General features: G+C 46.7%; 1 protein-coding gene across 1 annotated transcript in view; it reads right to left on the bottom strand.

Annotated features, from left to right (window-relative positions):
* Positions 1 to 22,281, bottom strand: part of LOC107112927 (spermatogenesis-associated protein 16-like) — a gene marked incomplete at its 5' end in the record, with an annotated part of 66,009 nt that extends 43,728 nt beyond the window's left edge. The window contains 4 exons of the mRNA XM_015414137.1: positions 2,892 to 3,056; positions 18,164 to 18,276; positions 20,597 to 20,743; positions 22,106 to 22,281. Coding sequence (XP_015269623.1) covers positions 2,892 to 3,056; positions 18,164 to 18,276; positions 20,597 to 20,743; positions 22,106 to 22,281 — 601 coding nt within the window. The remainder of the gene's footprint in view (positions 1 to 2,891; positions 3,057 to 18,163; positions 18,277 to 20,596; positions 20,744 to 22,105) is intronic.
* Positions 22,282 to 23,164: the final 883 nt, after the last annotated feature.

The raw sequence follows: 23,164 nt of genomic DNA, 5'->3' as shown, positions 1-23,164 counted from the left end.
GCAAAAAAAGGAAACACCGTACAGATGGCTATTCCCGGAAGGGTTCAGTTTTAATTACCAGGATAAAAAAATATAAAATTGACTCTGTTCCGAAAGCAGAAAGATTTATGGATCAAATGTTTAATGTAAAAAAGAAGCAGAAGGAAAAGAATTTAAAACTGGATGTGGAGGAAGAAGAAGAAGAGGAGTCCTACTCACAGGACTCAAGAAGCCAAACTTCCTCGTCCTCAGAATCATCTGAATCGGAGAAAGGAGAGGCCGCTCCTGAACTGCAGAAAACGAAGATATCTAAGAAGAAAAGACTCTTAAACTAAAGCATGAGTGCCAAGGGCAGTAATTGTGCCAAGCTAATAACTTTATATTTTTATAATCGAACTAATCTCTGTATAACCTGTACTAATAGGTTAAAAATCTATTCTTTTAGCTTTTCAGATCGTGATTTGTATTAGTCTTTACCCTATCCCCATATCCAGTAGGAGATTTAGAATAGAATGGTAGTTTTCCTTCCCCTATCCAGTAGACTATATGTATCTAGATTTCCCTGACCCATTTCCCATAGTAATAGTGATAGGGCATTAGTATTCCTTTCCCCATTCCATATTTGTAGTGTATAGAAAATGCAAAAATAAAAAAAATTCCCCTTTTGGGGGGTCAAAAAAGAAAGAAAGAAAATACCTGGAGACTTTAGGGGTGGATCTGGGGGACGGTGGGGTTTGGGGAGGGGAGAGGCCTAGCATGGTACAATGCCATAGAGTCCACCCTTCAGAGCAGCCATTTTCTCCAGGGGAGCTGATCACTATCAGTTGGAGATTAGTTGCAAAAGCGGGCGATCCCCAGGCCCCACCGGGAGGCTGGCAACCCTAGGTTGGGGGGTCTCTGTATCCCCACATCTGTATTTGGTTTGCATTGGCTGCCACATGAAAGGTTGTGTTTAGTTAGAAACACAAGTGAAGTTCAGACCTCTCCACAGCAGCGGCCCCACCGGGAGGCTGGCAACCCTAGGTTGGGGGGTCTCTGTATCCCCACATCTGTATTTGGTTTGCATTGGCTGCCACATGAAAGGTTGTGTTTAGTTAGAAACACAAGTGAAGTTCAGACCTCTCCACAGCAGCTGCTTTGAGATGTCATTACCGTGAGCTCAACTGGTCTCACCTATTAGATCCTGCTTTGTTGCTGGAAGATGCAGTTGCAAGAAATGCAGGAGTCGTTTCGTAGACAAAGAGCTAGGGGAACTCATTAGCATAACTCATTAGCATATGCCACACCCCCTGATATCACTGGAAGTGTGTCATAAGGCCACACACCCCGCCCCCAACGGTCCCGGCCGCCGCCGCCGGCCTTGCAGGTCCACTGCCGAGCCCCATGAGGGGCCCGGCGGTGGACCTGCAAGGCCGGCGGGAGTGCAAGGAAGCCCCGCAAAGGCCCTCCCTGGCCCCAGGCAGGCAGGGGTGGGGAGAGGCAGGGAGGAAGCAACTTACCCTCCCTCTTCTCCTGCCTCCTCCTGGCTGAATGAGGGCCGGAAGCGGGGCGGCCGGAAGCAGGGGGCGGGGCTTCGTTGTGTGCCCCGCCCCCCCGTACCTCACCCGGGGGAACTGCGATCCCCTGCGATCCCCCCCGAAATGACCTCTGAAGAAATGCATTTATTTTCTACATTTAGTGTGGGAATTGGCTCCCTACCTAGACTCTGCCAAGCTGGCCATGCTGACTGAGGCCTCCACAACCTGAAGCCTGGACTCAACTGTTCTAACGTGCACTCTCTGGGACTTTGAAGGCTTCTGTTGGTATAGCTTCGGTTGTTACGGAACACAGCTGCTTGCTTGCTTGCTAACTACATCTAAGAGGTTCAATCATATTGCCCCTGTTTTGTGTAATTTACATTGGCTGTCTATTTGCTTCGAGGTCCGGTTCAAGGTATTGTTCTTCCTGACAAAAGCCCTGCCTGGGACCCAGATCCCTGAAGGTCCACCTCTCCCAGTACAAACCCATTCACCAACTTGGGTCTTCACAGTGTTTTCTCCCTACAGGAAATCTATTAGATTTGCCAGCAGCTCAAGCACGTTCTCTCTCGGCCACAGCTCCTTGGAAGTTTCGCCCATAAAAGGTCAGGAGGATTCCTGCGCTGGCACAGTTCCAGAGGAACTGCAAAGCCTTCTTATTTAAGGAGGCTTTGGGAAGTCGTTTCTGAATTAGAAACAGTGTTGTACGTGGGACACGGGAGAACAGGAGTTGGTCAGGGAGCAACAGCGCCAAGGCAAAGTCATTCTATGCTGGGCCCAGATTTTGGTAGATTTTGGCCTTCGCTTCTGATGCCTTCAGGGCAGGGGGAGCGAACTCTTAATTCTGCCATGACTAGACCCCCACCCCACCCCAACCTTCAGCAGCATCGCTAATTTCCGGTTTGAAAGCATTCAAGAAATTCAAAGCGAACAAACATCACGTTATTCCTTTGGCTTCAGTGGCATTTTTGTACTGTAAACGGATTTAAGGGTGGATGTTTTGAGTATAACTACGCCTATGGATATTTTTCTGGCAGGGAAGGTGGCGTGGTATAGCCGATCTTGTCAGATCTCAGAAGCTAAGCAGGATCGGTACTTGGAAGGGAGACCACCACCGAAGACTCTGCAGAGGAAAGCAATGGCAAACCACCTCTGCTTCTCACTTGCCTTGGAAGCCCCTTGCTGGGGTCGCCATCAGTCAGCTGTGACTTGATGGCGCTTCACACATGCGCTCATGGACGTTTTCTATGCATGATCTGTGACCAGCATTAACTCAACTCTGCTAAACTGTTGCACCCGAATTTTCAAAGTGATGCTAATTTCTCTCTCCCCCCCCCCCCCCCAAGCCAGGAGAAATAACAACATTCGAAACAAAACCAAAAGAAAATTGCTTACCAGTTCAGCATCCTGCTGGCTGATATCCTGGAGATAGGGGATGGTTGCGAGCTCAGCCATGGCTTGATTAATCAGTTGGGACTGCTCCTTGAAGCGCTGCAAGCGCCCGAGGAGGCTGGCGTGCTGCAGTTTTTCTATCATGCCCGAACATGCACAGAAAGTCTCCTGGGTTTGGAACGGAAAGCAAACGGGTTAGGCAGATGCCATGGGATGGTGCTGGGGGTTGCCTTGCCATCCTCCAGGTGGTGGGTGGAGACCTCCTGGGGCTACAACTGATCTCCAGGGGACAGAGATCAGCCCCCCTGGAGAAAACGCCTGCTTTGGAAGGTGGACTCGATAACATTCTAGCCCATCGAAGTCCTTCCCCGCCCCAAGCCTCACTCCCCCAGGCTCCACCCCCCCCAAACCTCCCGGTATTTCCCAACCTGGAGCTGGCAACCCTCGATGGTGCCCACCAGTGCTCCCTCTAAGCTGTGGGGTCTTGGGAGCAACATTTCTACTTTGTGAGCGACTGGCATTAAAGTTGGGAGCGAGCGATTTGGCTGTTGCATGCGTTAGTTTGCTCTGGAGCCATCCTTCCTGAGCTAAGACAAAAATGTGTGAGCCGGAGGCTAAAAAACTGTGAGCTAGCTCACACTAACTCAGCTTAGAGGGAACACTGGTGCCCGTCTTCCCCCCCTCCCTGAGAGCTGAAACTGCACCTTATCACCCCATGTTTGCACTTCTAATACCAGGCCCAGGAAACTCTACGATAATGCTGCTGTCATGGAGGACATCCTTTAATCATTCCTTCTAGCATGAGCAACAACAATAAAAAAGCCACAGTGTTCAAAGCAGATACGCAAGTGTGAGGAGATAGCTAAGAAGAATGTAATTTTTCTTCCCGCTGTCGAGGTTTTCCATAATCCTCTTTTTTTAAAAATGCTTTGGCCGTTTCAGTGAAATGTTAGGGATGGAAAAAAAAAATCCCTGTAATACATAAATCTCTACAACGGGTTTGTAGTCAACGTGAATCCGTAGCACTGAACAGTAACCTTGATAATGCAGGCAAGCTGTGGGATTTGAACCTGAAAAACGTATAGGGACAGGCTTAAAGCGAGCAACTGTGACTCTGATGATGTTCATGGGTCTGGTTGCCTGCCTCAGATGAGATCTCTTGTTTACGTGTTCAGCTAGCCAAAAAACGGCAGCTCCTGAACTCGGCTTGGCTTCTCCTTTTGTTCGCCCTTTCAAAGGAATTTGTCGGAGGCTGAAGTGAGAAGAAAGAACGGCAGGGCTTTCTGGCAGGTGTAGAGCTCCTCCGCTCGCTGCTTTCATCCCAGGTTAAGTAGCTGGGTAAACAAAATTGGTTGCTTTTTTGTGTGTAGCATTGTTATACTTGGGAAGTGGAGTCCAGAAGAAAATACAATGACCCATGATTGACCCAAGACAGTCAGTCAGGAAGCAAGGTGCCCTAATGCCTGGCATCCTCTAGTTTGTGTACCTAAGGATGACCCTGAAATAACTACTGGTAGGTCAGGCAGCTCAATGGGGAGGGGGGGAAGGAAGGAGAAGAGCCACATGGGTTTATGGCTTGCTTTAATACACTGTCACTCTTATTAGGGAAGAATCTGTCTCTGAAACCTGCTGATGGCTTTAGTATATATACCATAACACAAGTATGTCAAAATTCTGGGACAGTAACTTGGGTTTTTCCTCACTGATCTTCTTCTCTGTTTCACACTCTTGACTTTTTCTGTTTCACAGAAGCCTGTAGACAGGTACTCTCTTATTTTTTAAAATTTTATGCCGTGCCTAGCAGTATCAGGAATCATCATCGTTACCACCACCACCATCATCACCACCACCACTGTTATTAGCAGGGGTCATTTCCTGCAGGAGCGCACAGGAGCGGAGCTCCGGCAGTAAAGAGCCCAGGGGGCGGGCACATGCAACAAGCCCCACCCCCTGCTCCCAGCAGCCCTCAGTCAGAGCAAGAAGCAGCCAGGTAAGCTGCAGAGCGCCCCCCCGACCCCCCAGCCCAAAACAGTCCAGTGGCACCTTTAAGACCAAGTTTTATTCAGGTACAAGCTCTCCTTTCTCTGTGAGAATAGATCTGCACGTTTCCCCCCCCCCAATAGCTAGCAATCCAAAACAGTCCAGTGGAGCCTGAGTAGTGGGTGTTGCCTTCTGACACACTTCTAGTGATGTCAGGGTGTGTGGCATATGCAAATGAGTTATGCTAATGAGTTATGCTAATGAACTCCTGCACCCCTTTTTCTATGAAATGACCCCTGGTTATTAGTATTATTTAGTAGTAGTGGTAGTACTAGTAGTAGTGGTGGTGGTGGTGGAGGGATGTCGGCAGGGTATGGCCCAATCTCATCAGATCTTAGAAGCTAAGCAGGGCAGGGAGACCACAAAGCCATAACTACCTAGCTTTGCACCTGGGGCAAGAATACAACATTGCGCCGCCACCCCCCCATGCTTTCATAGTAGTTATTTTAGTAAAAAAGGTAAATATATAAATAACAAGAGTAATAACAACACGACGTTTATTTTAGTCATGATATACTTTTTCTGTAACCCTCAGCTTTGTGCTGCCCTTGCTTCACCCTTTTGACAGCTCTGGGAGACCAGCAAGGAAGGCCCTACAGAGGAAAGCAATGGCCAGCCACCTCTGCCTCTCACTTGCCTTGGAAGCGCCTTGCTGGGGCCACCATAAGTCTGCCTAACAGCACTTTACACACACACAGTAGTGTGTGAGAGCCAGTTTGGTGTTGAGAGCCAGTTTGGTGTTGAGAGCCAGTTTGGTGTAGTGGTTAAGTGGGTGGACTCTTATCTGGGAGAACTGGGTTTGATTCCCCACTCCTCCACTTGCACCTGTTGGATGACCTTGGGCAAGCCATAGTTCTGTCAGAGCTGTTCTCTCAAGGACAGTTCTGGAAAGAGCTCTCTCAGCCCCACCTACCTCACAGACAATGTTCCCTCTAAGCTGTGGAGTCTTATGAGCAAAAATTCAATTTTGTGAGCTACTGGCATTAAAGTTGTGAGCGAGCGATTTGGCTGCTGCATAAGTTCGTTTGCTTTGGAGCCATCCTTTCTGAGCTAAGACAAAAATGTGTAAGCCGGAGGTTAAAAAACCGTGAGCTAGCTCACACTAACTCAGCTTAGAGGGAACATTGCTCACAGGGTGTCTGTTGTGGGGAGGGGAAGGGAAAGGAGTTTGTAAACCACTCTGAGACTCCAAGTGAAGGGTGGGGTATAAATCCAATCTCCTCCTCTAGTAGTAATAGCATAATGTAATATGACGTAGTACCTGTGCCAAGGTTTGTCATCGGCCTGGTGAAAAAGGGAAGGGAGAATTGGGGATTCTCCACCATTGTTAACTGCATATTAACTTTCTGACTCTGTTCCACATTTTGTGGTGCCTAACCTAAGTATGACACTGAAAGAATATCTTTTGAAAGATTTTTTTTAAAAAAAAGGGTTTCTCAAAATAGTGCCGTATGCAAACAGTGTGCTGCTAAGCCAAGTTACCCTCATCCATTGAAATCAATGGGCTTAGAAGGGTGTCACTTTGCCTAGGATTGCACTCTTGGTAATGAAGGAGTGGCACTGCTGGATCAGACCAAAGGCTGCACTCAGGGTTCATTTTGTAGAAAAAGAGGTGCAGGAGCTCATTAGAATAACTCATTAGCATAACTTATTTGCATATGCCACACCCCCTGACATCACCGGAAGTGTTTCAGAAGGCAACACCCACCGCTCAGGCTCCACTGGACTGTTTTGGATTGCTAGCTATTGGGGGGGGGGGAACGTGCAGATCTGACCTTGCAGAGGAGGGAGAGCTTGTACCTGAATAAAGCTTAGTCTTAAAGGTGCCACTGGACTGTTTTGGATTGCTAGCTATGGGGGGGGAGGACGCGCAGATCTGCCCTCACAGAGGAGGGAGAGCTTGTACCTGAAGGCGGGCCGGGGCTCTGCAACTTTCCTGGCTGCTTCTTGCTCCTCCAGGCCCGACTGAGGGCTGCTGGGAGCAGGGGGTGGGGCTTGTTGCATGTGCCCACCCCTTGGGCTCCTTACTGCCGGAGCTCCGCTCCTGTGCGCTCCCACAGCAAATGACCCCTGGCTGCACTAAATGTGATGACCAAGCATGAGTATCGTATTTCTGAAGTCTACCTCACAGAAAAAGTTCTTTGCGTGTAGTTAAGGATCACATTAGGTGGAGGGCCACACAGATCCTTTCTTTCCAATGCGCTCATTTACTAAATGCAGGGAACTTTTACAGAGTTGGTATCGGATTTGGCTATTGCTCAACAGAATGGCAGCATTTACCTCACACTCGCCAATGAATTAGCTACTCGACAGAGCTCCTGACATAATTAAAACAAGGAATATATCCATAACAGTGAAAAAAGACCGACACATTCAAAATGCAATAATATAATTGGCATCAGCATGAAAAGATCTAAAAAGACAAACTAGGGTTTCCAACCGCCAGGTGGTGGCTGGAGATCTCCTGCTATTACAACTGATCTCAACGCAACAGAGATCAGTTCACTTGAAGAAAATGGCTGCCTTGGAAGGTGGACTTTATGGCATTATAACCCATTAAAGCCCCTCCACTTCCCAAACCCCACTTTCCTCAGGCCCCACCCCCAAAATCTCCAGGTATTTCCCAACCCAAAGTTGGCAACCCTAAGAACAACCCTTTAAATGGATTCAGAGCAGCAGAACTACAACAGTCAAGGGGGAGGATGGAATAAAAAAAAAGCAAAAAAAAAAAAAAGAAGGCTGCCTTTATCCCATGCTAGAAGTGAAGGGCAATGAGGAGGAAGTTCTGCAGTCATGGTGCCGCAACAGAAAAGGCCCCGTCTCTAGTGGCCACACAAAGCAGGACCTCTCAGGTGCTGGCAGGTTTATAAAGGGAGCAGGTGGTGTTTTAATATAAGCCTACAGTGCTGCCAGAAAGTAAAGGAAGAAATCACCTCAAGTCTAATTCTTATCTTTAAGAAGAAGGGATTATAGCAGGTTGAACGCTGTCAGGGGTTGTGTTTCAGTGGCAGAGGAAAAAAATGCAGAAAGAGAGTGTAAATAACTGCTTCTGGCAGCAATAAGAGCCCACAGGGATGTGAAACGCCATGATGAGAATTACCTGAGCTACGGTGGAGTTCAAGAGGCTACTAAGCTGCGGTAAAGAAAATAATAAAGTGGCCATGGATGAAGTTAAAACCTCCTCATCCTGGTACAGTGAAGGTTAAGTAAATAGCAAACTTAAATGGAGGCTTTAGGCAGAAGGAATTGGATGATTTAGCGGAGGCAAGAACTCGGCACCAGATAAATGGGGACGAGAAGTAAGCAACAAACTCAGTGTAAGGTTTCTGAAGATGGGCTTTTGAGGGGACGGAAATGAATAAACAACTCATTGGCAGGCCTAACAAGCTCCAGGCCTCTCTAGTTTGCATGAAGGCAAGAAACGAAACAGTGGGCAGGACTTGCAATGACGAATCGATGACGGGAATTAAAAAACAAAACAAAACCTTGGCCTGCACTCGTAGACTACGAATGACAGAAATAATTGTCTCTGAAGTCGGCGGGCTATAAGTGGTTTGTTTCTTTCAAAGAGAAGCTTATAAAAAGGAAAAGCCGATAATTTCTCTCTACATTTAGAACCTCTGTCATGTGTTTGCCACACTGATCCATTCGCTCAGCAAGGATTGTCAGAATATTGTGAAGCGGGTCCTTGCAGCTCTGAGGAGGCAAGGTGAGAAAAACCAAACTAAGTGTAGAGGCTCATCACAATGACTGACACATGAGCGCTACTGATGAGGCTTGGGGAAGCATTCCTTGGGGGAATGTGCTGGCGTGGGAAAGAACTTCTTAACTGCATCCATACCAGGTACCTATAATAACAAAAGGACGTGCCTGTCTGTCTGCCCATCGGTCTATGAGAAGCATAACTAACTCATCAGAAAATAAAGCTAAGCACTTCAAAAATGGCCACTACTTTAGAATGATCGTGGAAGGTGCAGTGCCAAAAACGAAGGGAATTGGAACATCGACCCCCCCCCCCGCTATTAGCAATAGAAACAGGTTCTCTGTGGCCGGCATAGTTTATCAGAAAATAAAGGCAGGTGTCTGAAAACTGGCCGCCAACTTCAGGATGAGAATGGGAGCTGCAGCGCCAAAAAATGAAGGGAATGGAAACATCACAGCCCAGATTATCTCTCGTTGGCTGACTTGTAGGATGGTCACGTGATTGGAGCCTAACCTACCTCACAGGGGTTGTTATTGTGAGCATAAAAGGAGGAGAAAAGGATAACATAACATAAGCCACTTTGGGTTCACACTGCAGAGAAAGGCAGGGTATAAATAGATTTAATCTATTTAATCTGTTCAGTAGTGTGTATTTCTTCTTTATTTTATAAGTTTTAACTGTCCCACCCTGTCACAGATATTAATTTAGGCTTTGACCCAGCACAGGAACTAGAGGGAAAATACAGGAGCTGACTTGTCTTAAATTTAAATCCTTATTGAAATGGCACTTGAGAAAAAGTAACTTTCAAAACAGAAATAATATTTTAGTGAACAGGCAGGAAATATATATAACAGGAGATTGTCAAGGTTTTGAAAGGCTGAGGTAAAACGTCACACTATATACAGATTTAAAATCTTAGATCATACAAGAGAGTGTATTTTAGTTTGTTTTCAACGTCTTTTCAATGAGAGGTGCTTTACTTAGTATATTTCAGCACTAAAAGGTTCTTAATACTGTTTTCTGGAGAATAGCATTTGCTTATAGTTTCTAGATTTCTCCCTTCAGAGTTCTAGGTTTTTCCTTTAGATATTACAGTTTTTCACTAACTCCTGAGGTGTCTTTTATCACAGACCAGGGTTCTCTTCCCAGTCCCTTTCACTGGCAGGAAGTTATTCTCATTGTCCCTAAGAAGCAATAACTCCTTTTACTATTTGGCTAGTATGGGAGTTCTCTCTAAGTACCCAGACCTTCTGCCAAATCCTTCTCCAGTATCCATTGTCTGTATAAAGCTGTTCTGTAGTTTTATTAACTGAGAATCTAAATTCTCCCTCAGAGTAGTTCTAATATATTTAAGACAATAGAGTCCCCCTCTTCTCTCTACAGAAGTACTTTTCTGACAGTTCCCTGACAGAAATCACTGACTCCCAAAGTCTCTTCCCTTAGAAGCCAAACCCTCTGGCTACTGACCTAGATGTCAGATTTCAGACAAAGACCAAAAGGCAGATGAATCTTTTCCCCTCCAGATCAGCTGTTTTATTTCCTCTCTCAGCTGATGCTGGCCAATCAGGGAGTCAGTAGAGCGGCCAATCACATAACCTCTTCTCTCTAGGGAAGATGTACTCTCTAACACCCTGAATCTCCAACACAAGTGACATTTCAAAAAGCCTGTTTTTCTTTGCAATCCATCACAGATGTAATGAAGCCTCACTACCTGTCTGAACCCAGTGAACACTGACCGGGGTTGGGGGGGGGGAGGAGAAAAGGTAGAATGGGTGTGACGCACTCCAGAACATCCAAACCCCAGTGAAAAAGGGAGGAAATGTGCTCTCTGCTGGAGGGGTCTCTTTGGGAGAAGGGGTGTCCTCAGGAGCCAGGAACTGGGAGTGGCCAGCAGAAGGGGGATAGAAGGTGGGAGGAAATGGCTGGCTGACAAAGGATAAAGGTTGAGGAGGAAAAACAGCTAGTCAGGCAGGCAAACTGTGCATCATGGAGGAAATGTTAGTGAGACCTGGGAAACTGGTCTCTGCCCAGGTATACAGCAAGCAGCACACCTGGAATGTTGATAGTCCAGTCACCTCAAGTCTGAACTTTGCAGGAAGAGTGCAGCAGCCTGAATCTGTGATTGAAAGGCTTTTGGAAAGGGCCTGTGCCTGAATTTGCCCTGGAACTTGGCTTGAATTGGGCAGAGGGGACAATGGGCAAATGGGCTTCTGGGCTGCAGCACAGGGCTGCTAATGGCATGAGTTGGTTGCTATATGTGAGAGAACAGGTAGTGACATCATGGCAGTTCCTGGTTGTTTTGGGCTGTCTGTGCTGGAGATGTGGGTTAGGGTTGCCAACTTGCTGGAGATTTTGGGGATGGAGCCTGGGGAGCCAGGATTTGGAGAGGGGAAGGACCTCAGCAGGTTATAATGCCATAGAGGAACTGATCTCTGTAGTCTGGAGAACTCCAGGCTCCACCTGGAGGTTGAGTAAACGTGTTTTATTAGAGTGGTCTGTCTGGGTTGTTCCTATGGAGAACCGGAGAAGACTTCTACAGTTGCTTGACTTGTGCATTGTAGCATTGTGAGCTTTGGGTGAGTGCAGCAAGCTAGCTTACCCCCCCCCCCCCAGTTTCTATGTAAAGTATATTGTGTTATCCTGTATTTGTAATTCAGTTCCAGGAAAAATAATTTGCATGAAGAAGAATTTTTCGAAACACACAACTTTTGCCTGGGAGGCGTGTTGCTTTGATGCTTGCTGTATCTCTTTTTGGAAAGCAAAACAGTCTACAATATTGGCATTGATGACTGCTGCATCTTTCATCAGAAAGAAAGATAGTCTACAGAATTGAATCCTGTCTGCATATTCGTCTCTGTAGCTGTGGACTTTTCTACAAGATAGATATTGTTCTTTAGGTTTTTGTTATCAATGTACTATAATTAATACGATACACTAGGGTCTTTATTGTATATTTAAGTATATGATTTAAAGGAATATATGAAGGCATAGTAGCATATCAGAATTGTGTGTTTTGTTTTAACATAGTGTTTTTCCATGTTTACTCAACCTTGCCATGTTTTCCATGTGTTTGTTGTCCACCTGGAGGTTGGCAACTCTAGATGGGATACTGTGGCTCCTGGCGCTCAAGGTGTTTACACTATCAAAGTTGTTCTTTCATTTCCATCAGTAACTTGTTGTTAATGAATAGCTGTAATATAATTCCTTATTTTTTCATAAAGAATCATAACTGTATATGTGTAGATGGTTGAATGTAGGTTACTATTTTATTAAAACCAAATTATGGTGTATTCAGTACCAAAAATGCACAACCTTTGAAGTAATTAACATCCAAAATGTTGCTTGTCGTTAAATTCAGGTGTTCTAAATGATGTCTTTTACAGAATAGTTATTTTTGTCAAACAAAATGTACTGAAAATGTTTCTCTAGAGGAGGAAAATATGGCCAAATGCCACAGTTGGGGTTAGTATTTGCAAGGTGCAATGCAGAGCCTCTATAGAACACTGTGAGGACAGCAAACTATGGAGGTGGAGAGCGGGGCAAGCGGGGTGCGTGTGTGCTCTATTAAGACTGCAGGGCTCTTTTTGTAGAAAAAGCCTAGCAGGAACTCATTAGCATAACAGGCCACACCTAACAGCAGGAACTCATTAGCATACTGGGCCACACCCCTGACAGCACAGCTCATTAGCACATTAGGCCGCACCCCCATGTTACCAGAAGTGTGGTCATCCAGCCACACCCACCTTTTGCTTGTTATTCTGTTTACCCTGTTTGTTGTCCAAACCCAGGGCCTTTTTTGGAGCAGGAACTCCTTTGCATGTTAGGCCACACACCCCTAACGTAGCCAATCCTAATGAGTTTCTGCTGTTGGGTGTGGCCTGTTATGCTAATGAGTTCCTGCTGGGCATGGCCAACTTGGGAGCCAGCTGGAACTCCGTTCCTGCCCCAAAATAGCCCTGATTAAGAGAATAAAAAGAAAGCCTTTTGATGGATCTATCTAGACCAGGGGTGGCCAAACTACGGCTCAGGAGCCACATGCGGCTCTTTCACACTCCTGGAAGGGTGGCTGGGGAAGCGAGGGGGAGGTGTGCCTCCCCGATCAGTCTTCCCTTCCCCAGCCAGTGTTCCCCTCCCTGGGTAAGCCTGAGGTGTGGGTGTGTGTGAGGGGAGCAGAGAAAGAAAGCAGTTTTAACTTTTTTCCGTTCCACCTCTCTCTCTCCAGCAAACAAATATCATTAGCAAACAAATAAATATCATTGGACAAATAAATATCATTATCAATACCTCTTTTTGCCCTTTTGTTTTTGGCAGACTCATTTAATGTTCATAAAAAGCAAATCTGCATATTTCCCAATGAAAATGAAGGCCCACCCCCAGCCATTGAAATTCAGTCACTCTGAATATAACATATTTCTCTTGGCACTAGATGTTCATACCCATCAGAGAAGTCCAACTGGTAAGCAGATGATCTCTCGTGGTAGAACTCCCAGAGTGACTGGATGGCACATGAGCTAACCAGTATATTTAACTTAAATGCTCTGGACACAGTTTGCCTGGGTGCAGATAGCAGAGCCACACGGGAGGCACGTACAAGCATTCTACTTCCGATAATGGCTGGACGTATGCTTGGAACTCGCTGTGTGTGACTCAGTGCAACTAAAAACCTCGATGGCAGCCGATGGAAACTTCCTCCATGTGACTGGCTGTCTATATACAAAAGCGTGAATTGTGTCTGTAATTTTTTCCTGATTTGGTTGAAGTCCTTAAAAAATCAATTACACAGAAACCTGCACGAAATGCACAGCTACCTCCCCTCCCCCAGTGACCCCTCCTCTATGCCCATAGGAAGGCATAAAGCCTCCAGGATCCCTGGCCCAATCTGTCCTAGACTTTTACTATTGTTATTTAACATAGTTAAATAACAATAGTAACATAGTTTTTTATAATAATAACATAGTTTTTTATCCCGCCCGGGGAGGGCGGGATAAAAAATGTGAATAATAAATAAATAAATAAATAATAAAGCCCAAGCCCTATCACTTAAACTGAAGCACAGAGATTTAACTACTGCTAATGGGCTACAAATTCACCTTACTTGGTTTGCATTAAGCTACACCCCTCTAAACCCATTGACTTAAATGGATTTAGAAGAGTATAACTGTGTTTAGGATTGCGCTGTAGCTCTCCTACTGAAATCAGCCTTATAAATAGCTTTCCTTGGCTGCGGTCACACGGAGCATTAGGCACGCTAGAGAGACGGAAGATAGGCAGATTTTCCGGGCGTGATCTCACCGCCACATCTGGGAAGCGTAAAGCTCCCGTGGCGAACCCGAGGCTTCCCGCTGAAGATGCGTGGTTAAAAACTAGTACCTCGTAGGTACTAGTTTCTGGTAACCGTGGGGCAAGGGCAGGCGTCTGATTGCATTTCCGGTGGTAGTTCCGGCGCCCGCCCATGCCCCCTCGTATAAAGGTGTTTTTTAAAAACTGTCCACGGGATGAGCACAAGCACCCAACGGGGTATGCGCACACTTTGGTGTCCGGAAAACAAAACACCCGTTTGCCACGCCGCTTCTTTGCCGCGGCGCAGGATTGTGGTGTGCTCGGCACCTCCCCCCTTCCATGGGACCTCCACGGTACTTCTGCTGGCGCAACCGCGCGTTATTTTGCCCTGGGGCAAACAGCCACGCCCTCCCCCTCGCGATATCCGGCCCGTGTGACCGGGGCCTTTGAATGGAAAGTTTTCATTGTTTCATGTCTTTAAATGAATGAGAAGATTGCTTGACAGGACAATCTTCATGTACATTTCCCCGAGACTAAGGTCCATTGAATACAGTCCAGTTTAGCTCTGAAAAAATCTGCACAAGATCCTAACCAGAGTTACACCCTTCTCATCCCACTCATGTCAACAGACCCAGAAGACAGTAACTCTGCTTAGGACTGTAGTGTTGGGGTGTTAATTAATCCCCTCTTCTTTATTTTGTCCTGAAATGCTTCCATCAGTGTCTTTCAAACAAGGAAGGGACAAAACCCCGCTAGCAAAGTATTTTAGATCTTACAAAAAATAATTGCATCTTTTCAACTAGAGTGTATTTTTCCTCCATAAAACCCTCATCTTTTTAAACCCCAAAGAAATTCAGAGAGCTAATAGCAGGTAACTTGGAGGAAAAATGTCCTGTAAAGCACATTCTTCCGTGGAATGAGCACTAAGGCAGTTTGTGTGAGATATGTAATAGCGGCACGTCTAATTCAAATAAAAATTGGACTACTATTGCAGCAAACAGAAGTGTCCAATTTCATCAGCGTCTAGACAGAAATGACAGAGTAGTCCTTGTCCTGTAATGTCAGCTCTAGATTCCTTTATAATCCAGTTTTGGGGTCAAGGGTGCTGTCTTCTCATGATCGCTACACAAAGATGTTTACCAGAAAGGACGCAAGCTTTCCCTCAGTATCTGCTCCGTTCCTTTCTTGTGGACTAGATTGGCAGAGGTTCTGCTCAAATCAATGATAAGTAGTTTTATTTTGACTGTCTCCTCTCTTCATACAACTGATATGATTTCCTTGTTAAGCTCTGCTTGAACAGTTCCTCTCCCCCTTAAAAAGCGTGACTGAGGGGCACATAGTTACTGTAGGCTGAAAGGTACGTTCTAAAATTAATCTTCTGCTGACTTCTGAGGAAAAGCTTCCCCCATCCCCAATGATTACTTTATGAAGAATATGTTATGAATGTCATTTTAAAAAATTAGTTTCGATGCAAATGGAAGAGCCAGCGTGGTGCAGTGGTTAAGAGTGGCCGACTCTAATCTGGAGAACCGGGTTTGATTCTCCGCTCCTCCACATGAAGCCTGCCAGGTGACCTTGGGCCAGTCACAGTTCTCTCAGAACTCTCTCAGCCCCACCTGTCTCACAAGGTGGTGGGGAGAGGAAGGGAAGGTGATTGTAAGCCACTTTGAGACTCCTTAGAGTAGAAAAAAGCAGAGTATAAAAACCTATTATTATTCTTCAGATTTCTATTTTTAAGGTCAAGTAAAAGTTGAAGCACTGAAAACAAAACCCGCTCTGCAAAAAGTACTGAGAGGGATTGACAAAATGGCTGTGCCTAAACGGGAAGTTACTTCGGAAGTTCCTTTATGTGCGAAGGGCAGAATTTTAATATTATTTATTTATTTATTTATTTATTTATTTTTAAACATTTTTACCCCGCCCTCCCCGCAAGCAGGCTCAGGGCGGCTTCCAGAGGGCTACAGCCCATACATAAAATCCATAAAACAATAAAAGCATAACATTAATTAAATATAACAGTAAATAAATAAGTGCTTCATGACAAGATGGTCTTTAGCAAAAATGGCGTCTCTGATCTTCAGTCAGTCCAATTGGGGTGCCACTCTCCAGTAGGTATTAATGTCGCGCAGGGTAGGCCGTACATCCCAGGGTGATCCAAATCCCGTTGGAAATTCCACCGTTGGTGGTGGTGGTAGCGGCGGCCCCTACATAAAAGCCTGGTGGAAGAGCTCCGTCTTGCAGGCCCTGCGGAACTGCACAAGGTCCCGCAGGGCCCTGATCTCATCCGGGAGCTCATTCCACCAGGTAGGGGCCGCCACTGAGAAGGATCTCGCCCTGGTCCATGCAAGTTTTACCTCCCGGGGGCCCGGAACCACCAACCGGTTCTGGGTCCCCGACCGAAGTGCTCTTGGGGGTATATGCGGGGAAAGGCGGTCCCTCAGGTAGGTCGGACCCTGGCCATATAGGGCTTTAAAGGTAAGTACCAGCACTTTGAAGCGGATCCGGTACGCTATTGGCAGCCAGTGCAGCGCCTTCAGCACAGGTCTGATATGGCCCCATTTAGGGAGGCCCATCAGCAACCTGGCCGCCGCATTCTGCACCAGCTGCAGCTTCCGGATCAACGACAAAGGCAGCCCCATGTAGAGAGCGTTACAGTAATCCAGCCTTGAGGTGACCGTCGCATGGATCACTGTAGCTAAGTCGTCGCGGCTGAGGAAGGGGGCCAGCTGCCGGGCCTGCCTCAGGTGGTAAAAGGCAGACCTGGCCGTGGCTGCTACCTGGGCCTCCATAGTTAAGGAGGAGTCCAGGAGCACTCCCAAACTCCTAACCTCCGACGCTGGTACCAGAGGCACCCCATCGAAGGTCGGGAGAGGGAGCCCCAACCCCAAGCCGTTCCGACTCACGCCCAGGACCTCCGTCTTCGCTGGATTTAGCTTCAACCGGCTCAGCTTGAGCCACTCAGCCACGGCCTGTAATCCCTGGTTCAGATCTTCCGGGTCGGAGCCCGACCGGCCGCCCAACATCAGATAGAGCTGGGTGTCATCCGCATACTGATGACAACCCAGCCCATACCTCCTGGCTATCTGGGCGAGAGGGCGCATATAGATGTTAAAAAGCATCGGGGAAAGCACTGCCCCCTGAGGCACACCACATTCAAGTGGGTGCCTCTGGGACTGCTGTTCCCCTATTACCACTCTCTGTCCCCGACCTTGGAGAAAGGAGGCAAGCCACTGAAGGGCGAGCCCCCGTATCCCCACGTCGGCGAGGCGGTGGATCAGCAACTGGTGGTCGACCGTATCAAACGCGGCCGACAGATCTAACAACACCAGTGCCGCCACACCACCTCGGTCCAGATGCCTCCGGAGGTCGTCCGTAAGGGCAACCAGCGCCGTCTCCGTCCCATGGCCAGGGCGAAAGCCGGACTGAAGTGGATCCAGGAGTGAGGGGTTATATATTATACCTAGCTGTGGTATAGTTCCTCGGTCCTCCTGAAATGAACTCCCTGGCTCCCTAGACACATCTGCCCTGGAGGTCTTTCTCTGCTGAAAGGAGAGTCTGAGGGGAAACTCCCTGGAAATCTTTCTGAGAAGGGAAAGGAGGCCAGACTTTGAATCAGAAAAGCCACTTCTGGTCTTATAGGTGAAGACTGAATGAACTCATTTTCATGGAGGATAGGGTTGGTTTTTTTAAAATGGTGATTAGAAGAAGAAGAAGAAGAAGATATAGGATTTATACCCCACCCTTCACTACCCAAAGGAGTCTCAGAGCGTCTTACAAACTCCTTTCCCTTCCCCTCCCCACAACAGACACCCTGTGAGATAGGTGGGGCTGAGAGAACTCTTGACAGAAACTGTTCTTTTTCAAGAACAGCTCCTATCAGAACTACGGCTAGCCCAAGGTCATCCAGCCAGGTGCAAGTGGAGGAGTGGGGAATCAAACCCGGTCCTCCCAGATTAGAGTCTGCACACTTAACCACTACACCAAACTGGCGTATATGCAATGTTAGCATAATGGAATAATAACTAGTAGGGTTGCCGGGTCCAGGTTGGGAAGCACTTGGAGATTTGGGGAGTGGAGCCTGAGGAGGGTGGGGTTTGGGGAAGTGGGGTATAATACCATAGAGTCCACCTTCCAAAGCAGGCATTTTCTCCAGGTGAGCAGATACCTATCACCTGGGTATCAGATGTAATAGTGGGAGATCTTTTATTGTTTACAGGGAAAAGCACACCATGAAACAAACTCTGACACTTACGGTTAATTTGGTGCCTCTAATGAAGTCTATTGTTGGCAAGATCCTTTTCCCAATGGTCTCCAGGTGTCTCCCTGCCTCTTCTTTTGTAAGAGGACTGAAAGGTGCTTTGTGTTCTAAAGAGATTTTTTTGAAAAGAGAGAGTCACAGCTGATTTTTTAAAAATTATCATCAGTGCATCTTGAATGGATAAACAAGTGTCCAATAAAGGTCTAACATATAACTTAGGTATAAGTATCTAAAAAATAAGTAACAAACATTATGTACAATCTACTGCAAATAGTACCATTCATTCCCCCCCTCCACTGTCCCATGTATATATAGCTCCTTTCAACCAAAGAAGTTCTCTAACTGATTTACATAGTAAAACTGGACAGCAATTAAGATGTCCTAGAGTCCGTTCAGACGGCTCTTTAGATCTGCCACAGGCAGGATTCCCTGGTGGATTAAAAATGCACGACTAGACACAAACATCTGGGAAATGTCCCTGTTTCGTGGACATCCCGTTTTGCCGTGCCTCCTATCCAGACTTAAAAGACAGTACTTTGAATCTAGAGTTTTCTGGACCCGACGGGACAACAGTGCACTTTCACCCGTCTGATCATTCCACCAGTGCGCAATCCTCCCGTTGGGGTGGTCTGACGTCAGACCATCCCGAGCGGGCACCCAATATGTGCTTAAACGCATTTAAAAACGAGGCTGCGGAACCCTGATCTAGCACCATGAACACTTTAATGTTTAAGAATGACCCGTGATTTTGAGGATGATCACATAGTGCAGTGGGAGCTGGAGGGGGGATGGGTCTTTCAACATGCAAAATAGTCCCTCCAGTGAGTATGATCTCAATGGCAAGGGGGATGGCTGGAACTCGTTTAGGCTACGCGTCCCTCACACGGTGCTTTGAACGTTTGATTCTGCACATGCGTGGATCTACAAGGACGCGCAGTCATGCCCATGCGTAAAAAGTTTTTAAAAACGCCATCGCACACTCCCCCTTCAGTGGACAATCCACAGCAGAAGCAGCGCGCAGTAAGGCGATTCCCCTGGAGGTGTCTGGTCGTGCAAGGATGGATTAAAAAAATCGGGATCACATTTGAGCCGGCATCATGGCGGGATTGGCTGCCTGTCTGAATGCACTCCTAGTTCATCCTAACTTTAAAATTTGATCCGCATTGTATTTTCTCTTTGGTTCCTTGAACAGGATATTCTTCAAATTGTGCAAGCCCCAACAAGTGGACGGGCATCAGGGCAAGGATAGCAATGTATAACCCAACCTTTTCCCTCTTGCTGCTCTTATCTTCCTTGGTCCGCATTGGCCATGGGAGAATTAGCCCTCCTCCCAGGAAGTGTGTTACCTAGTTCCAGGGCTATTTTTGGGCAGGAACGCACAGGAACGGCGTTCCGGCTGGCTCCCGAGTTCGCCACGGCCAGCAGGAACTCATTAGCATAATAGGCCACACCCAACAGCAGAAATTCATTAGGATTGGCTACATTAGGGGTGTGTGGCCTAACATGCAAAGGAGTTCCTGCTACAAAAAAAGCCCTGGGTTTTGACAACAAACAAGGTAAACAGAATAACGAGCAAAAGGTGGGTGTGGCTGGATGACCACACTTCTGGTAACATGGGGGTGTGGCCTAATATGCCAATGAGCTGTGCTGTCAGGGGTGTGGCCTAATATGCTAAGGAGTTTCTCCTGTTGGCTGTGGTCTATTATTCTAATGAGTTCCTGCTGGGCTTTTTCTACAAAAAAAGCCCTGCCTAGTTCTATTCCAGAGTTAGTGCAAGATGTTAGTATTGAAAACACTCGTGTTCTAACAGATAAGCTTTAGATCAAAGAGGGAAAGTTTAACATGAACGGAAGTTGATTGGATACTCCCTCTTCCTTATATTCTAGCATCTAATGACATTAGTGTTACCAACATGTGTTTGGGAAATTCCTGGAGAATTGGAGGTGGAGACCGAAGAGGGTGGGGTTTGGGGAGGGCTTTGACCTCAGTAGGGTTGCCAGCGCAGGGTCGGGAAATACCCGGAGATTGGAGGAGGGGAGCCTGGAGAGGTTTGGGGAGGGGAGGGACCACAGCAGGGTGGAATGCCATAGAGTCCAAACTCCAAAGCATTTGTTTTCTTCAGGGGAACTGATCTTGGTCGTCTGGGGATCAACTGTAACAAGGGGAGATCTCCAGGTGCCACTTGGAGGCTGGCAGCCCTGGGCCTCAGCAGGGCATCATGCCACAGAGTCCGCTCTCCAAAGCAGCCATTTTCTCTAGGGAACTGATCTCTGCAGTCTAGAGAGCAGTTGTGATCCTGGGAGATCCCCAAGCCCCACACTGAAGCTGGCAACCCTAGCTGACGTTGTACAAGGAGCTGAGGAGCAGGGTTGCCAGTTTAGGAAGCAACAGGAAGGGGAGAAAAACAACCACAACCCACCCAGTTACCTGAAAACGCAGGCAGCTTCCTGCAGGACATCTTTTCCAGGAACTTCCCGACTTCTTTGTTTTTGAAACCCAGTGTCAGCAAATACGACTGGGGAGAAGGGCAAGACCAGTCTGCAGTTTGGGGCAAACTGTGAAGTCCGTGGGGATCTGAGATACAAAAAGGAGAGCGCCTTTCGTCATTATGGCATTCATTTAAATGGAATGGAAAAAAGGAAAGGAAAAGCCCCCCCCCCCCCCGCCAGCGGACTGCGCAGGCCAACCTACCCCAGCATAGCTCTTCCACTGAAATCACTGCGATGCACAGTTGCTAATTAATTTACTGACAATTTGCTGGTCCTCCCATGATACTGCACATCTGAAGTGGGCACTCACTCTGATAATCACCCTGTAATCTGTTGTCTGCAGGAGCACACTTCATCCTGGTTTAGCTCTTCTACTGACATGACTGGGATACAAAGCCAACATAAGAATGTTTGAAAAGCCCAGCTGGGATCAGACCAGTGGGCCATCTGGCCTAGCATCCTGTTTCACATGGTGGCCAACCAGAGAGCCAACAAACGGGGATTAGAGGCTAAGGTCTTCCCCAGATGTTGCCTCCTGGACCTGGTATTCCAAGGCTCACTGCCTCTGAATGTGGAGGATCCCCTTGGTTGCCGTTGCTGGTAGCTGTTGATGGATCTATACTCCATGAATCTGCCTAACCTCCTATTAAAGCTATCTCTGCTTAGGGTTGATGGTCCCCTACTATGGTGGGACACTTCTTGCCTGCAACCCACCTCCCTCATCTGCTGCTCAGTAGGCCAGTGTGTGGGGAGGAATGAAGAAAAAAGCCATTGTGCCAACAGTGCAATGACATTTCCAGGGTGACCCCATAAATGACATCATACCGCTGTAGGTGAGAGCCAGTTTGGCGTAGTGGTCAAGAGCCGTGGACTCAAATCTGGAGAATCGGGTCTGATTCCCCATTCCTCCACTTGAAGCCAGCTGGGTGACCTTGGGTCAGTCACAGTTCTCACAGCCCAAACAATAAACCTAGCTCCCCAGAAAAAGAGCTAGGGTTTCAGGCTACCAGACAATTTTCGGATCTCCTGGCTATACTACACCCACTGCCATACGATAATTAATTAATTAACCCGCTCCAGGATTCAGTAGAAACTCTACAGTAAAACCACAGAGTTTCCACTGAATCATAGAGCGGTATGATGTCACCTCCAGGTTTGTCAGGAAATGAACTCATGCTGCTCAGTTGATGGTACCCTCCCATGTCCTCACTCCCTGGTCTCCCATTGGGTGCCAGTTGCTGGCTGGCAACCCTAGATCATGGCCATCAGTACTGCTACTGGCAGTGAATTCCACAATTTAATTACCCACTTAGTAAAGAAGTACTTCCTTTTGTCCATTCTGAATCTACTGCCGATCCACTTGATTGGATCCCCCTGTGTTCTGGCATTATAGTGCTTAACTTTAAATGGACCATTCTCTTGTGTTTGTTAATGTCACCTTTATTACCTGTATATATGTATTCCACATAATCTGGGTGCTTTTTGGTAAAAGCTTCTTTCAACTTGTCGATTTTTTCAGCCTTGACTTTGATTGCAAATGGCGTGTACATCACGGAAAAAGATTCTGCTCTTGTGATGGCTTCTTCAATCATGGCCTTAAAAAAAAAAAAGATACAGACTATGCTGTTTAAAAGTGAGGTGCCAGTAAAAAAAGGGGGGGGGGAGAGAAAAGAAAAGAGGGAAATGAAAAATAATTACCTTCATGGATGATATTTTCCCCCTTAATAATTGCACAGTCATGCAAAGATAACATATTTTGAGTCTGAATATTAATTAGAGGAAAATTCAAATTAGTTCCAGAGTGCATTGCCTATCTCACTCTCAGAAAATCAATTTAAATGTAGAAAAAGAACATTTGTAAACAGTTTTCACAGCGGCAGGTCCATGCCTTTAGTGGGAAGGGGAAAAAAAAAGGCATTAGATAAATTGTTCCAAAGATAATAAAAAATGAATTTTATTTTCTCTGAAGGTCATATCTACAACTGCTAGAGATTTCTTTTTTCTTTTCTGTTCAAAGCTTGGAATGTTGATTTAAATTTAGGTTGCTGTTTCAAATGAGGATTACCCAGAGAAAAGCCAGCAAAGCAAGGGCGGGCAGTCTCTTGCAGCCTTCCTCAGCTACTTTTTGCTTTTCGAAAAAGGTTCAGAGATATTTTATTTTGACTGTGTGACTCTGCTTTCTAACCAGTAATTGGTTCCTAGGATGCTAGCATAATAGCTAAAAGCCATTAAAGATCAACAATATCAAATCTTAACATCTCGAATCCACAAACGTAAAGTAGGAAAAGAAAAGAAACTTTAGAACAAGGGTCCCCAACCTTTTTGACCCTCCAGGCACCTTTGGAATTCTGACACAGGGTGGTGGGCACAACCTAGGGTTGCCAGCCTCCAGGGGGGGCCTGGAGATCTCCCGCTTTTATACCTGGTCTCCAGCTGACAGAGATCAGCTCCCCTAGAGAAAATGACTGCTTTGGAGGGTGGACTCTATGGCCTTGTACCATGCTGA

The sequence above is a fragment of the Gekko japonicus genome, unplaced genomic scaffold (assembly GCF_001447785.1).
Source record: "Gekko japonicus isolate JY-2015 unplaced genomic scaffold, Gekko_japonicus_V1.1 scaffold4548, whole genome shotgun sequence".
In the NCBI taxonomy this organism is placed as follows: Eukaryota; Metazoa; Chordata; class Lepidosauria; order Squamata; family Gekkonidae; genus Gekko; species Gekko japonicus.
This window is presented reverse-complemented; position numbering and strand designations above follow the sequence as displayed.